Source organism: Poecilia formosa, unplaced genomic scaffold, assembly GCF_000485575.1.
Source record: "Poecilia formosa unplaced genomic scaffold, Poecilia_formosa-5.1.2 Scaffold237, whole genome shotgun sequence".
NCBI lineage: Eukaryota > Metazoa > Chordata > Actinopteri > Cyprinodontiformes > Poeciliidae > Poecilia > Poecilia formosa.
In genome coordinates this window covers 432521-449292 of record NW_006800176.1, presented here as the reverse complement: position 1 = coordinate 449292, position 16772 = coordinate 432521, and the positions used below count along the sequence as shown (strand labels likewise).

Here is a 16772-nt window from a genome sequence, read left to right as displayed (position 1 = left end):
CGAGCTGCATGTATAACAGCCTGAACCTTTTTTTTGGACAAAATTTACTCAGCAGCCAAATACTGCAATCATTACGCAACTCCAGGCAATGATATTGTAGAGCATACACACGCGCACACACACACACACACACACACACATAAAATAAACACATGCCCACGGATGGCAAATGAAGGCTACATTGAAAAAATAAATCTTTCTTTTCTACAAACTGACATCAAATATTGCCTCACATTTCAGCAGGGAAATAAAGGGTATGATGGTGGTATTCAGCTTCAACCGTTCGTATCCGAATGAAACGAGGGACTCAGTACGACTGTTCCGTGGCGTTTCTGGACAGACTCACAAATCTCGCTTAATCTAACTTTCACCTTTTGACAGCAACTTCTCAGACCACAAATAATCAATGTTTGCAAAGTGGGTACCATTAAGTTTCAAAGTGTGTACCACCTTAAACCTGTAACCCAATTATGAAAAAATAGTGGTAGCAAATATTTCACTATCAAAGTTCTGCAGCTGCCCAAAGGACATCATTCTTCTTGTCTTTCCCCAGCAGGCGACATATGCAATCATCTGAAATGATGTGTTAATACATAGGCCGAGTTTTTAGCTCCTCAAAATCTGAATCATCTTTCAACCTGAAAACGCTGAATTGCTCTATCCAGACTAGTGGCCAGTCTCTGACTCAAGCAGAGGTGTTTAAGTATCTCGATTTCTTCCTTATAAGTGATAACAGAACGGTGCAGAAGGTGAACAGATGAATTCAAGTCACATCTGCAAACACAACATTATTTTAGTGCACCCCTATAACTCCCAGTCTATGTTTTGACTCTCATCTGTGGTCATGAGGTATGAATAATATCCACAATGGCAAAATCCAGGAGACTTAAATGAGCCTCCCTGTAGAGTGTTGAACATGGGGGGGGGGGGAACTTGAGCTTTAAGAGGAGCCACTGCTCCTCCACATCAAAAGAAGTCAGTTGAACTTTTTTTTTTTTTTTTTGGTGGGGTGGGGGGGTATCTGATCATGATTCCTCCTGGGTGCCTTGCTTCATAGGTTTTCAGGGCATGTCCCACTGAGATGAGACCCAAGGGCAGACCCAGAGCCCAGTGGATGAACTGTATATCTTCTCTGACCAGAGAAAGCCTTGGGAGTGAGCCCCCAGAATGAACCGTGGACTGCCACTGGGCATATCTGGGCCTCCCTCCTTAAGTCAAGTCAATAATTTATTGTCGGTGTGATAAACATCACGGGGCTGCACGGTGGAGCAGTTGTTAGTACTGTTGCCTTGCAGCAAGAAGGTCCTGGCTTCAAATTCAGGCATTTTGCTGCCTCTTGACCAGGATTCTCTTTAAATAAAAAAAGAGAGATTTTTAATCTCAATGGGACTTCACTGGTTAAATAAAGATGAAACGAAATTTTAAAAATGACTTTCCGGTCTGTCACAGGGATTCTAGGTTTCTCTCACAACCCTAAAAACATTATTGTTATAGATTAACTGATTACTCTAAACTACCCTTAGTTGTGAGAGTGTGCATGCATGGTTGTTTGACCTGGGGGGCCTTTGGGCAGCTCTGTGATAAACTGCAGGCCTGTCCAGGGTGTACACCGCCTCTCACCCAATGTACTGGAGATAGACACCTACAACACTCTAACTTACAATGCAAGGCATAATGGATGGATGGATGGATGGATGGATGGATGGATGGATGGTGTATCCTTGCTCCCATTGCAGCTGCGATCCTGTAAAAGCCTTAAACTCTGTATGAATTGATGAAAATTCAAATGGAAGGATGACTATCAGAACAGTCTAAATGCCAAAGATTATTCCAAGTAGTTTCGCTTTCCCTGTGCCGAGTTCCCTCTGTTAACCTATTCCAGTTCAAACAAGAAAATTTGATTTTGACGTCTAACATGTAGAGTGGACGTGGGAGTTTTTGCTCTGAACACATAAGCTCACAGTAATGTCCTCCTAAACAACTTTGATTGGGCCTTAGGAGGATGGAAGTTGTCACTGTCGCCTGCACAGTGTGGGCAGAGTGAATTTACATCCCCTCCGCTCCCGGCCTCGGCTTCCCCACTTCAGCCGAGGCAAGAGCAGTCGGCGTCACAATCTCCGTGGCAGCGTCCGTCATCTTGTGACAGTTCCTGCGCCCTTCGGAGACACTGTAGAATTACACAGATTTAGCTGTGACGGCTCTGCGCCCGGCCCCAACTCCCACTCCCACGCGAAGAGATGTTAAAGAAAGCATGTGAATGAATAAATGATGCCGTCCCTCCGAAGACAAAAAAAAGAAGGAAAAAAAAAAAGATGGGACTGGCAAGGGAAGGCTCTTTAAAAATGCATCCTTTTCGAGCGCCTCTGCCCCACTTTAGGAGCGCAAGGAAACACTCTTCGATTACCCAAAAAAAAAAAAAAATGTAAGGAATTGTTTGTGAAAGAGAAGCGCTCATAATAATGGAGGATGTATTCTGACATATAAACGCTGAAAAATCGAGTTGTAACAGACACATCTCAAAATATTGGGGGAAACAGGAGGAATAATAGAAGCCTCTCACTGACAAATTGTTTGGACCAAATGCAAAAAAAATTATAATAATAAAAAAAATGTAAAAGGCGCATTAGAAAAGACATAAGCTAAATATCACAAACGATATTAGGAAATTATAAAGCGGTGTTCGCGACCGTATGTGGCGCGACACGTTACCTTTGTGCATGCCGGTGTATCGGTCCTTGAGAACTGTCAGTTCGTGGATTTTCCCAAACTGTTCAAACAGGGGTTTCAGGTCTTTTTCCTCCAAGTTCCTCGGTATCTGCCCGATAAACAGCTTAATGGCATCTTGGTCTTTCATGTTGCCGCTCTCCGGATGAATTGAAATGGGTTCTGACCCGTTCATGGGTTTCGGGAATGTGAGCTGAGGGTACTGGTGCTGATGTGGGAGAAGTACGAATGGTTGGTGGGTCGGTGGTGCCCCCGGTCCGGTGAAAACCAGGCTGGAGTGAGCGGACTGGGACTGCTGTGGATGGTGCTGCCTTCTTGTTTCAGTCTGAGTGAATCTGGCCATTCTGAGCTGGGAGCAGAGTGGATAATAATGACAACACACACACGCACACGCACACACACACACACATACACACGCTGCGAGAGAGCAAGCACTCAGCTGGAAACCAGGCTGACTTTCTATCCAACACACAACGCACCCGCACACACAGTAAAGAGCAGAGGGGGGTAATATTCGAGGGAATAAGCGCACTGAGGCGGTATTGGACGCTCTGGAGCGACACCCAGTGGTCTTTAAGAAGAAGACAGCTCTTACGGAGGAAATTGTGGGGAAATGCACCCTAGCGAGATGTCAAAAAGCTTTTCTTTGAAAGCTGATGTGCTAAAGGTTTTGGAAGGTATGACTGTCCGTCGGGCCTGGATTTTGTTCCTCGTGGTGATTGCGTAGGGAATGAATGACTCACTGGGGCGTGTTGAAAAGAGAATTTATTATTGGGATCAATAAGGCTGTTCAAAACGTTTACTGGACATTTCAAGTGCAGCTATAAACAAGTACAGAGAAATACACAAAAACTCTTCAAGGTTAGTGGCTTGCAACTTAAGCTTGATGATTTAAAAACAGAATTTAGTGGAGGAAAAACTCAGTCTAAAAAATGTCAACATTAATTACATTTAGAGTTATTACAGTACATATCCTCCACAATTACACATCTGTCAATGTCTGAGGAATGTGACTTAGTTAGTGATGAGTGAATTAGAGAACATTTTGGTTCTGTTAATATTTTTTCCCTCTTTTGACAAATCTTTGAGTTATTTATTTTAACCTCTGTTGTATGATTAAAGAGAAATTTTCATAAAGATAAACGGTTGGAATATTTAATAGTTTATGTGTGCCAACTACAAGGCTTTTAACCAGTCAGGAGGAGCTGAGATATAATTTAGAGTCGTAAATATGTGATGTTGGTAAAATTAATTTCCAAGTTCATTCACTTGTTTACCTACAGTGATGGCGATTACAACAAATGAGAAAATAATAGTAGAAATATTATTTTTACTATTATAAACTTGACAAATAAAATAGACTGGAAATAACAGATGTTTTACAACTTTATAAAATAGAAAGGCTTACGCTTCCCAAAAATAATCTGATCTCTATTGAAATGACCATAAACGCAAGTCACCACAGCAACTGAATGAAAAATGTCATCTGTGCTTCACGAGACCAGACCTGAGCAGTTCAACCGTTTAATATAAAATAAGAAACATGTGGAAGTTTCGGCAACATGTACCTCAACATAAATTTGGGGGACCTCTAAAAAAAAAGTTTATAAAAGATTAAAAAAATATATTTATGGAAACTCAAAAAATCTGAACTCAAGAAATCTAAACAAGATGTCACGTCTTTGAGTGTCCAAAAAGCACTATATATTGATGTATTATTATTATTATTATTATTATTATTATTATTATTATTATTATTATTATTATTATTATTATTATTATTATTATTATTATTATATATTCAAACATACGGGGAGGTCAGAAATTTTTGTAAAACAATTTTTTTGGTTGCAGTTTTCAAATGCAACTTAAAAAAATGCATGTGCTTTAAAGCATATTAAAGTGTGACTTTACTACGATAGACGTATCCAAACAGATGTTATTTCCTCTGATCAAAACATATCTTTGTCCAGACATGAAGTCGGAAAACATGCTATGAGCCCAGAAGTGGTGATGACATTGAATTAAATATGTGAAAATGCAAGACAAAATTATGAATTTCAATGAAACTAACACAATATAAAAAATAATAAGTCAGTAGTGTGGATGAACAAAGTAAGCTGGTAGGCCCCAATGTTACGATTTGCTTTGCTCCACTTTTTTATGAACAAATCGACAAAACAAAGTTTCATACACCTTCAAGTAAATTCTTTGAAAGCTGTATGCTATTTGACTTCATATGCTCTCTGTGTGATAGATGGCAGATGTTCAAACACTAAAAAGTTTTTTCTTCTTCCAAATTTCATTTTATTTCTTTATTCATTCGCTTTAGAGTAACTGCATGTCCTGATTTGTTAGACTTTGAGATCAGTTTCATTTGAGTTCTCATTTTCCCTTGTGGTTTGTTAGTTTCCCCTTCTGTTTACTTGATGTGAATTATACTTTTTTTTCTTTAATTGTTCCCTGAGTTTTTCTGTTTCTCCAAATTCCTTTCACTTCACGACTCCTCCCCATAAGGCAGCCAGGCTCGCCTGTTCTTTGTTCCAGTGATCCCACTTTAAATTTGATCATAAAGGTCTGAACATAATCCTTTTAGGCTGGTGTTTTTGCTTTAAGTTTCAGATCTTTTCCTTCTCAAATACATCAGCAGGTCATCAGGTTTTGTAGAGAGCTTTTGATAAGACATTCTTTTTAATCGGATGTGGAAACATCGAAAACAGCCGGCGCACCGAACCTTGAAGCTTGAATTTAGGGATGCTGCTGTAGGCTCTCATTAGGAATTAATGTATGAAATTTTAGTCTATATAGTCCCCAAATATGTGCTTTACAAAAGAGAGGGAATGAGCAGAGTGTTTCACTTTGTCACAATTTCATTTCCTTAGCTCTTAGCCCTCTCTGTTCAGATTTAATTCACATAGTGGTTAAAATATGCATCCAGCTTCAAGGACGCTGAAATTCAAACAATTTCTAAGAGTATATCAGAATGCAGGTATACTTAAATATATAAAAATTAAATTCACTTCACACAAAAAAAGCTTTGGGCTACATCAAAGTAGTATCAAATATTTTCATATGTTAGTTTTTTTCTTCTAATTTTATTAAAATGGAGAAATACTCGCCCAAATTTAATTAATTTATTTGTAGTTTAATTCATTATTGCTTGTCGAAAAAAACTGAAAGTAACATCAAGAAAAGCAAATCACTATACATGAAACTACACATTATACCAGTTACTATGCTGGCATTTTGTATACAGAAATAATTAACACCAAAATCATATCTAATATTCTCAAACACTTCAAACAAATGACTGAATTTGAAGGCAGAATTTCTATCCACTTCTTTCCAAGCGTGCTCTTGAAAGATTTTAAGGCCTAAAGAGCAACTAGAAAATTCAATCCACAGAAAAATGAGAGCTCAGAATGAGGGCTAAAGTATTTCAGTTACTGATTCCTAAAATCACCTGCACAAAAAAAAAAACAGATCCATTTCCAGGAAGTTTAATAATAACATGTTAGTATTTTGAGGATGTTAGTTGATGCTTATTGGCATTTCAGAGCAATGTGGGAATTTGGATCAGCTTGTTCAGACAATTAAGAGTCATTTATTTTTCCTAATATCATAGTTTCTCATCACTGGAATCATTTGCATTTGAAAAGGCAACAAACACAATATTTTAATCTAGATATTTTTTGGAGCTGTTGTAAAAGCTTTGGTTCTGCTGCCAACCAAATTGGCAAACAATAATATTAACAGTCTTCTTTCTAAAGGCTTCAGGTGCAGACTCAAAGCTTTTCAGCAGCTATAATTCCTTGACTTTAGGTCTTCCAACTTTTCTCCTGGAGGTTTTCCATTGTTACCCATGTGTCTCATTGTTTTCCACTGTAAAGTTTTCCGTCCCTTTAGCAAAAGAAACATTCGCCTTGACAAATATCTGTCAGTCAAATGACAGTCCAGGGACCAACAAACATTATCTACAATTAGCAGACCTACTGTAAATATTTTTCCAAATAGCCTGCTTGCTAATCCCCCAAGAGAGAGTTTATTTGCATCATTTGCTTCCTCTTTGCAGGCACTGTCGACAGCATTCAGATTAAAGTCGTTCATGAAAAAACAAAACGGCTCCCGTAGAAGTTGATGCAGTCCAGCGCGTGGGGCACCCTTCCGGCTCGGCCGCAAACTACACTTTAAATAAAACATATCTGCCGGACGGATTTCTAATTACGTCCTATTTAGCAGTGGATTAAATGAAGTGATATACTGTCTGTGACAGCAGGATAAAGGCTGCGAGGTGAATCAATACCGCTGGCTGCTGCTGCTGCTGCTTCTCTCGCCGCGGAGGAATGGCACCACGGGGTTGCCCTCTCCTAACTTTAACTCCCCAATATCTGCATCGATGTGTGAAAGGATTTGCCTTCAGCTGCCTCAGATGTTCCCCAGACCAGCAGTGTATCGAAACGGCAAGAATGGCTTCACTTCCAAATAACCTGGCATGTAAGCAGAAACAACTGTGAGGTTGACAAGTTTTGAGGGGGGGGAGAAAAAAATAAAAACTTACCAATTTTAGAAGTTAGCTATTTTGTTTGGGAGGAAAAACATAGATCATTCCAGCCTATTGAACTTTGCTCATAATATTTTTCCTTTTTTTTTTTTGCAAGCTCAATAATTGAAACTGTAGAAGCAAAGCAGGGGCACACATTGACACGGCACGTCAATAAAACAGTAGGTGGCAGCTTCGGAGGCACAAAGCATTTTTATTGTACACTTGTTCTTTTGAAATGGGAATATAATTCTTTGAGGCAGCGGCAGACCCAAAACATTCTCTGGGTTACAGTTGCTGAAAGTGCTGTTTGTTTTCAAAGTGTTATTTTATGCTCCACTCATTCTGTATTGATTAAAAGAGGCAGAGCTCTTGTAGGATGTGGCAGTCCGCCTCGACGGGAGCTGCATGGGGCCGGTCGGCTCTGCGTGGCAGTTCGCTCAGAACCGGACCGGAGACACAAGCGGGGCTCGCATCGAGTAGGCCTGTAGTGAGCGGGCTATTTTTAGAGACGTGGTCCACAATAGAGAGGGGTTCTTGTTTTTTTTTTTTTTTTTTTTTTGACTAACGCCATTAGTCTTTTACCAAGTTGAAGGGAGAGACAGAAAAAAAATCTATAAAAAGGTCAGAGTGCCCAAACTGAAAAGTTACATAAAATTAAACTTGCTGTCAATCTTTTTATTTTTATTTTATTTTTTTTATTTTTTTCTTTGCTGGTGCTTGTTATCCAGTCGGGGACCTTAGAGGGACGCCGCTCGGCTTGATCCGTTCAGCTTGGGAAGGTTTCGGACCCCAGAGGGAAACTCTGCCAAGCTACTGGGGGGTACAACTTTGCATTTGCTGTTACTCTGTCAAACTTTTGTCATATCTACTCTGAACAGACATTTCAGATAGAGAGTCTAAAAAACATAAGCTAATTCATCATTTTCTAAAGTAAACAATATTCACAAGTGGAGGGAATAGAATGCAAAAATAAAACACACATTGTTGGGCCTTAATGCAAAAAAAAAAAGTAGCACATGTGAAGGCAAATGATACATTGTTTAGAACAATGTGCCATGCATTTGAACTGAATCTCATATAATTTATTACCACCAAATAAAAGCCACCAAATTACCAAATGGAGTACCTGAGTGCAATGTAATCACACTATTAAACCTACAGAATGTAACTTTTACTTACAACTATGTGTTGTTGTTTTTTTTACATATTTGTTAAAACTATTGCTATGTGTACAGCTGCAAGTCAAAGGACTGCAGCAGAATGTGGTTCTGTAACTATTTGCTCAAACAAGCTGAATACACACCACATTTAACTGACTTTTATTTGTAGCAAAAATTGAAAAGCATTTTCCTTCCACTTACTAATTCTACCCCCACTTTGTGTGCGTTACATAAAATTAATTGGGATGTGACCAGAATGAACACTTTTTTGCAAGGGGATGTAGAAGATGGTTAAATGGCATTTAGTTAGGTGAGCCAAAAATATCACTGAAAACCTCCTAAGTTAGTAAACTTGGCTCTGTCAATGCTGGGTAAGCGCTGTTCTGAAAGCAAACTTGTAGGTTTCATAATTTTTGCGATGTATTTTGGTGCCTGACGCGCCACTGAACTGTGTTTGGGCATCGCAATACATGCTTGTTCAGCTGTAAGCTGTTGTTCCAGGAAAATGAGGGCGTGATGTGATGTTGGCATCTCACGTCGCTGGAGACAGTTTTATGGAAGAGTGACTTAGCAGACTGATGTGATGAGATAAGACCAGACTGTGCCACACCTTTCTCTTTGAGTGTTTGGCCTATTCACTAAAAGAAGAATGAAAGTCTTCAACATTGATCTGTTATACTGAGGGGGAAAAAAAACAAACAAAAAGAAAAAAAAAAGTCAGCGTGTCTTTTCAAATGTTTAATCACTCACGGTAACCTAACAGTTGCTACTTTTGCTTCTCCAGTGACCTTTTTCTATGCGCAAATAAACACAAAGCCCAACTCAGAAAGTAGGCTGTAAACAAGACATCAGCCAGTCTGTGAATGTTTCGACAAATTTACTTCATTTAACTACATCTACAACGTCGCTTTTGTAAGGTCAGCCGCTGCTGATTCATGCTGAAAAATAACAAATGCTTAATCTGAGTCCATATCTAGTAGAAAAGGGTTGAAGGTGCAGCCATGTTTGGGGATAAGCAACTTAATTTCCAAAGAAATAATTTGCTCTAAATGTGTCAGGTTTGTTTTGTATAAGATCACTCTGGATTCATTCTGCTTTATTTAACTTAAAAGGGACGACAAATATTAATCAACATCTAAACGAGTTAAACGTAAATGTACCCAGTTTAGCCTGAAGGGTAGTCTTCATAGGAAGTCTGTTTCGCCGTTCTGAGCAGCAATAAATAAATGCTTTACTTACTGTAGAGCTTAGTGGAAGAAATGAAAAGCTGAATTAAATGGGTTTTGAATGCGTTTCCAAAACAGAATGTTAGTTTTTCAGCTTTTAAGTTATAAGCAATTTAATTTGAAATGTGAAATAATTGTTTAAAAAGTTTAAAAATCTTCAAAATGATTAGTGTGATATCCTCTGAGGACGCTCAGAAGACACTGATGGCTGTCGCTGTAACTCAAATCTATTAGAAACAAATGTACAAATTACAAATGTATTACAAATGTACTGAGCTTATTACAAAAAATCATAAGCTGAACAGCCACTTCAAAACATTTTAGGCACCTTAATAATCTAAAATTTGTTAAATGATAACCAAAGCCTAGAAAACACTCACATTTACTTTGAAGTAACTCAATTTGTTCCATTATTTTTTGTCATTTTCCTAACCTCTGATTTAGGTTTTACTTGTTTGACAATAATTATTTTCAAGCTGAAAATCATCACATGCTCAGATGAATTTTTTGCAAACCTCTTCATTTTATTTGCCAATATGCAGATCCATTCAATAGATTTGAATGTTATAGAAAAGAATAATGTATTTCAGCAACTCTATTCAGCAGAGGAAACGCATTATAAGGAATAATTGCATTCAAACTGGATGTTTTGTAGTTTTTTAAAAAATGTACTTACACTTTATAACCAAGGGGTGGCAGCCTTACTCCACTACACACTTGTCTGATCTCTTTAGTGCTATATCTGTTATCTGTATTAAAAAGGTGAAATCTAAGGAAAGACATTCAGATAGATTTGTTAAGCATTCTGATTCATGATGTTATGAATCATGTACGTGCCAGTTTTTTTGACTGAGTTATCAAAACATTTAGCAGGCTTTTTAAAAAAAAAGACATATATATATATATATATATATATATATATATATAATCCACAATTAAGGGAATTTAAATTAAGTTTAATATGCTAAAAGTTCATGTGATTTTCTTGCGCATACACAAACATTACACATACATGGAGGCAGATGCAATCGCACAATTACATGCATACAGAAGGAGCATAAAACTATTCTCTATAATAATAATAATAATAATATTTGCTGTTCATAAATTTTGGTGCTGCAGATGCAATTAGTTCTTCTTGTCCTTTGTGTTTCTTTTTTTTCTGGTCATTATTGTAAGTATTAAATAGAGATAGTATCGCTATGATTACTTCGGTCACAGTCATTGTTACTCCCTGGTTTTTCTGCCCCCTTTTTGTTCTTTTCCTTCCCTTGTTAACATATTTGCCACAACTTGTCCAGTCCGCTGCCTGAGCCAGATATTGCCCGTCATGCCATTAATTTAACAAAGTAAACACAGTGCAGCAGGGGGGATATCTCATTTCCTCCTGCTGCTGTTGTGCAAATCTGCCTTTTAACGGCTCTGACAATATAAGGGTGATCCATGATGTTTGCCTAAGCTGCCAGAGCAGGACACTTAAACTGAACCTCATCTTGCCACCTAGTGTGGCTGGAAAAATCAGTGACTGGAGACATTTTATGAGATGCATACATGCTCTGCCTAAATACGGAGTACGTGTCCGAAGAATGCAAATTGTGTCAAGTTCTTGTTGCTCCCTCCTGCCCAAGCTTGAAAAAAAAAAAAAAGAAAACGCTTGTTTGACTAGGAAGTATGCATGGAGCAGGTTTTGTTTTTCCTTCTCATCTTGACCTCTATTCAAGAATTCAAGTAGATGAACTTTAGACAATAACGGAAAAGGTGATGAATATTAATTTAAGTGCCAAGTTTATGAAATTATTCTTAATTGTTTATTTTTTGCTACACGTCAAGTGTCGACGTTTCTTTTACCAGTGGCGTCTAACAGGTTGATTGGTGAGACTCATTGTCCTCAGTGTGTGTCTGAGAATCACTCAGGTGTTTCAGGGCAATTGAAACTCTTCCTCTTTTTCACAGAATTCAGTCCACATAGAAACATACATTCCTGCTTTGTTTGTCAGGTTTTGTTTTTCCTCCCACTCCTGTCTATTTTTTTTATTTTTTGCTATATATTCCAGCCTAAAAGTGAGCGACAGGGACAGCTGATCAGTCCATGACCGAGACTCGCATGACAACCACACGTAAGACACTTCCAGAGTGACGCGTATGACGGAGTGGCCAATTAGCCTCTGGTGGATATATTAGGGGTGTATCAGGAAATAGAAGCCTCCAAAGAAAACCTGCCTTTGCACATGAACATGCAAAGACCACAAACAGTGGATGAAGCTGAGATGTAAACACAGGACCATCATCCATCCCTCTGTGCTGCCACACTGCAAATGACTGGTTCATTGAGGGTCTGTTTGTTCTCATCAAGTCATACGCTTAAGTTACACTGAAATTCACTCCAAATTAATAACTAGCAAGACTAATGTTGCTGTTTAAAATGGAGTGTAACTAAGGATAATCCAAAACTAAGATCCTACCAGTCAAAATGTGATATAAAAAGGCTAAAAGAATTTTAGATCCTCCAAAAAAATTTCTGAGAAAATATTCAAATGCATGAAAATGTCTTAAAAAACCAAGTGCAGAGAACCTGGCTAAGAAAAAAAAAAAGAAAACAGACCTAATTTTCTCAAGCATTTGTGGGCGAGCCTTGAATAACTATCTGACCCGAGGCTGAGGTTTCTCTCTAAAGGATGGAATCGGCAGCATAAACATTGATCTCAAGTCAAATGGCGGGTGAGGCACAGAGCGTCTTTGGAAGCCTTTCATCAAATGCATAATTTAAGAGGAAAATCAAAAAACTCGTGTTTGTTTGCAAAACAAAATACATTTGAGAGTAGCTGTAGTGTCTGAGGCCTGATTAACTTCCAGCATCGTGAAACATTCTTACTCTGCATGAATAGTTCTCTTATTTTTAATGCTTTATTACAGTGTTAACAGAGCATGAACGCACACGAGGAGGGTTGCTAAAAAGTCCATTTAACAAATAAAATAAACTGGAAACCGAATAAGATTAAATGAAGGGCACGCAAAAAGGCATACCTCTGAGGTAGAGGCAAAAAAAAGCGAGCAGCTCTTTCATGGTCTGGCAGCTTAAATTTAGCCCATCTAATTTTTCCAGCATGAATTATGTTTGATTCAAAGAGTTATCATGGAGAATTGCCTTTTCTGCGCTCAAAAGCATGCACGCTCCCAAACAAAATGCCTCTAGGATATGCGAGAGTCGTGATTACGCATACATCTAACACGAATCTAATAAATGTTCGCTGGGTTTGTGGATGAACTACGAAGAGAGAAATTGTCTTCACTGGTTGCAGCAATTTCTTTTTTCAGCCACGCACAGCTCAGAAAATGGCACCATTTCTCAGTGCAGCGCCTTGTCTTTGATATAACTTGTATTTTTTTGTGGCAGATAGAAACAGTGCAGGGCACTGTTGTGAGTATATTGAAGCTAATGTGTGTCTTTCTAAGATTTTTACTAACCTGAAGAGTGTAGGATGTACAGCTGTTCTGACTAGGCCGCAGTGGTTTGCTTGAGAACATTAGAGAGCAAACGGGATGAAAAGACACTAAAAATCTTAATTATAAATTATAAATCGTATAATTTATTCCATTTTGTTTTAGTTATTCATAGTGCTTTAGCTTAAACATTGCTGTTGTGTCATTGACTCGCATCTTTTCCAGAGTTTGTTTGTGGTAGCAGCTAGCATTGTGTTACAGTCTACATACAGACATGTGTTTTTCAAGCAAAGACACCTGAATCATCAGTGAACTTGAATTTTCTTTCTGTTAAAAGCTACATTTCCATTAAATGATTAATGCTTCTTTATTTATATTCACCACTGATGGTCACTTTGTATGGGAGGGGCAGACCCAGCACTTCCTGTTTGTATGGGTTCGTGATGTCACTGATTGCATGACTGGGTACAACCAAATGAAGGGGTTTCTATTATTACTCTTTAAAGTATCCTTTTGACCTGCACTGTATGAAAGTGTTTTACATCCCAAACCATCTAAGCGTGTGTAAATGAGTTTGTAAATTAGATTGATAATCTTTGTTTAGATTTTATTGTTTTCTAATGGTAATCAGTCTGATTAAGCTCTTTCAGCTCTTTCACTTCAGGCTTCCTGTTCCTTCTCCACGACATTGTCAGGAATAAATATGTCACTGAATAAAAACCACCAGGAGGAAACTGAATATTTCTTCAAAATTGTTTTTTGGAAAGCCTTGTATTTGATATTTTAATTATGCCCAACAAAATTAAGATCAATGTTACTTTTTTTTTTTTAACTGCTGTGCCTGCTTGCAAACGACGTACGACTCCGAAACTTTAACACCCAAACATAAACAGAAACATTACAAATGGTTGGAGAGTAATGATGTCTCTCAAATATTTCCCTTTTCTCTGTTTTTCCAGCTTTGGCTCACAGGGGGCAGCAGTCTAACATAGTTTCGATGCAACGCATTTGAATACACAGGACAGTAATTATTTATAGCTGTGGAATCGGGCTAAAGTAACTGAAGGATATGCACAACAACCAAGCAAAGCTGTGTCAAACATGTACAAATTATAAAGCATGTTTTCATTTCCCCCTTTGAAGCTGAGAAAAGTGAGAGAAATCCAATTAACTTCTTTGATAAAAAAAATAATAAAATAGATTGAATTTCACCGTTAAACTAAGCAGGAATCATGATTTTATAATTTTCCACACATGAATGGAATCAAACAGAAGCAGTTCATGTAAAAAAAAAATAAAATCATTCTGCTATCAGCAAACATGAATCAGTAAACCGAGACCCTCATGAGACATGCCTCTGTGCTTAGAGTATCTTGATTTCAAGTTCCAAGTCCAATTCATAAGAGATGAATATTAAAAACTGAAACATTTTCCTCATCGGCCCCTCTTTTTCTTGTTTCTCGAAGCGTTAAGACCCTCTAATAGCAGAGGGGTCTCAGACGTCACACGCAGCTCGGATCAAAGTCGTTCGCCTCCGTGTTGACCTTCGAGGAGTCACATCAGAGACGAGATGAAAATGTCTTGTTGTCTTGTTGCTGGTCTGATGTGATAATAGTCTCGGATTTAGACCTTGAGTGATAATTTGTATGCTTGAAAGATGCAGCAGTGGACACGTCTTTGGTTTCTTGTTGAACATTTTTGTCTGTGCTGTAGTCTGTTTAAAACAAACAAACAAAAAAAACAACCCAAAAAATAAAACTAAATACTTGATATACGCTCTAGTACTGCTGCAGGAATAAATAATCTTCATTTTTAAACACACACAAATAATTAAGTCACAAGAATAAGTTGTTTGCTTTATCATTTCACATCCCTGGGTTATGTTTGATTACTGTTTTTTGGATGTTTAATGTAAATGAAGCTTGTTAAATGGGAAGCGCAGCAGGGTAATCAGATGTTTTCTTTCTTTTTTTTTTGTCAGACTGGCATTTACTGTAATGATTGGCATTTGGACTTATGCATCGGTAAGCTGCAGCGCGGCGTTGTCTTCAGCGGCTTATTATCATATTCCTCCCTCTGATGACTTTTGCTTGGGAATACATTGTCGTCTGACCCTTATTTTAGATTTGCAGAAAACTGTATGAAACTCGGGGGAGTGGGACAACCAAATGGGGAATTAATGGGAAAAAATGTCAGATCAACTCGTCAGCAACAGGCACGGCAGAATTCATTTTCCTCTGCAGGCTTCGTCTCATAGCAGGCATAAAGTGTGAAATTATCCCTGTCTTTAAAAAAAAGAAAAGAAAAAAAAAGGATCTCCTCTGGAAACTAAGTAAATTTTTTTGTTTGTTTGTTTTTGACAAAAAGTAATTTAAAGAAAAAAAAGATTGTAGGTGTTGGAGACAAATGTCTGCCTGGAATCTCTCCAGACACCTTCAAATTAACATTTTTAACATCTGTCACACCTCTGACCTTATAGCTTGATGATTGTGTCCCACGAGGCGCAGATGGAGACAAATACCTGGCAGAGCTAATGGGGTTCAACTAAAAAGAGATTCACACAATAAAACTGTCAGATTATTATGTATTTAACTTTATAACCTACTTGGATCCTTTTCACTAAAATAAGTTTTATGACGCCCTGGCAACCTTTCCAGGATGTTCCCAGCTGCCCAGTGATGGCGGAAGAGAGGCACTGACCCCTCCGCGACCCTGCAACAATAAGTGGATGTAGACAATAAGATGAAATTTAACGATTTATTTTCTTGTTGTGATTTTTCTTTCTTTCTGCTGCCTGTAGCTCTCAGGCCTCTTGAGAGCTGAACGGAAAGGAGAAGTAAATCATCATAAATGTGACAAAGCTCAAATAGTTTTTTCTTTAATGTAATGATTTAAAGTTTTTCAATAAATTAATGTGATTAAATGCACACATAAAAACACGTACATGCAACGTATACACACCAAAACACCTGCATGTCGGTGTGTCTGACGATACGATTGCACTCTATTTCATACAGATCAGAACAGCTGAAGTACCATGAGATTTTGTTTCACTCACTTTTATAAAGATTATTTATGTACAAATTGTATTATTATCTCAAATTGTGCAATATTCTTATATTGTCTAAGCCATTCCACAAGAACACTCCAGAAACTAAAATGAACAGGTTTTAAGAGTGCTGCAAAGACATGTTTGCTTTAAATTGCATTTTCCTCTCAGGTCACACCTTGCCCCTCTATGCTCTTAAATAAATTTGGAATTTTCTTTGGAAGTGTAACGTTTCAAGTTTTGAACATATCCTGTGCAGTTTTAATGCAAATCCGTAAAATTTGTAAGTTGTAATTTGAAAAGAAAAATTGGTTTGTTCAAGATATTAAACATCTTTGTTGCTCTTTTTTTATTGTTGTTGTTGTTTGTGCATATGTTTCGATGGTACCACTCTTCTTTCCAGACTGAAAACTGCAGCTGAATCTCACAGACAAGCCAAATGCCATCAGAAGAGGATTTTGTGGTCAGAAAAGACAAAGCCTGAACTCTCTGTCCCAAATAAGAAACAGATTGTTTAGATGACTTAAGGCAGGGGTGTCAAACTCCAGTCCTCAAGGGCCTCTGTCCTGCAACTTTTAGATGTGCCTCTGCTGCAGCACACCTGAATAGAATAATTAGGTCATTAGCAA

General features: G+C 37.9%; 1 protein-coding gene across 13 annotated transcripts in view; it reads right to left on the bottom strand.

The window, feature by feature from the left end:
- The window catches only part of celf5a (cugbp, Elav-like family member 5a), a 239129-nt gene extending 235925 nt beyond the window's left edge, over window positions 1–3204 (bottom strand). For 11 of the 13 annotated variants that reach the window (XM_007569181.2, XM_016680239.1, XM_016680243.1 and 8 more), the window contains exon 1: window positions 2710–3160. In XM_007569181.2, coding sequence (XP_007569243.1) covers window positions 2710–3067 — 358 coding nt within the window. In that variant the 5' untranslated portion in view covers window positions 3068–3160. Of the gene's footprint in view, window positions 1–2709 lie in introns of all 13 variants that reach the window. The other 2 variants (XM_016680248.1, XM_016680249.1) reach the window with 2 other exon arrangements.
- Between the last annotated feature and the right edge of the window lie 13568 nt (window positions 3205–16772).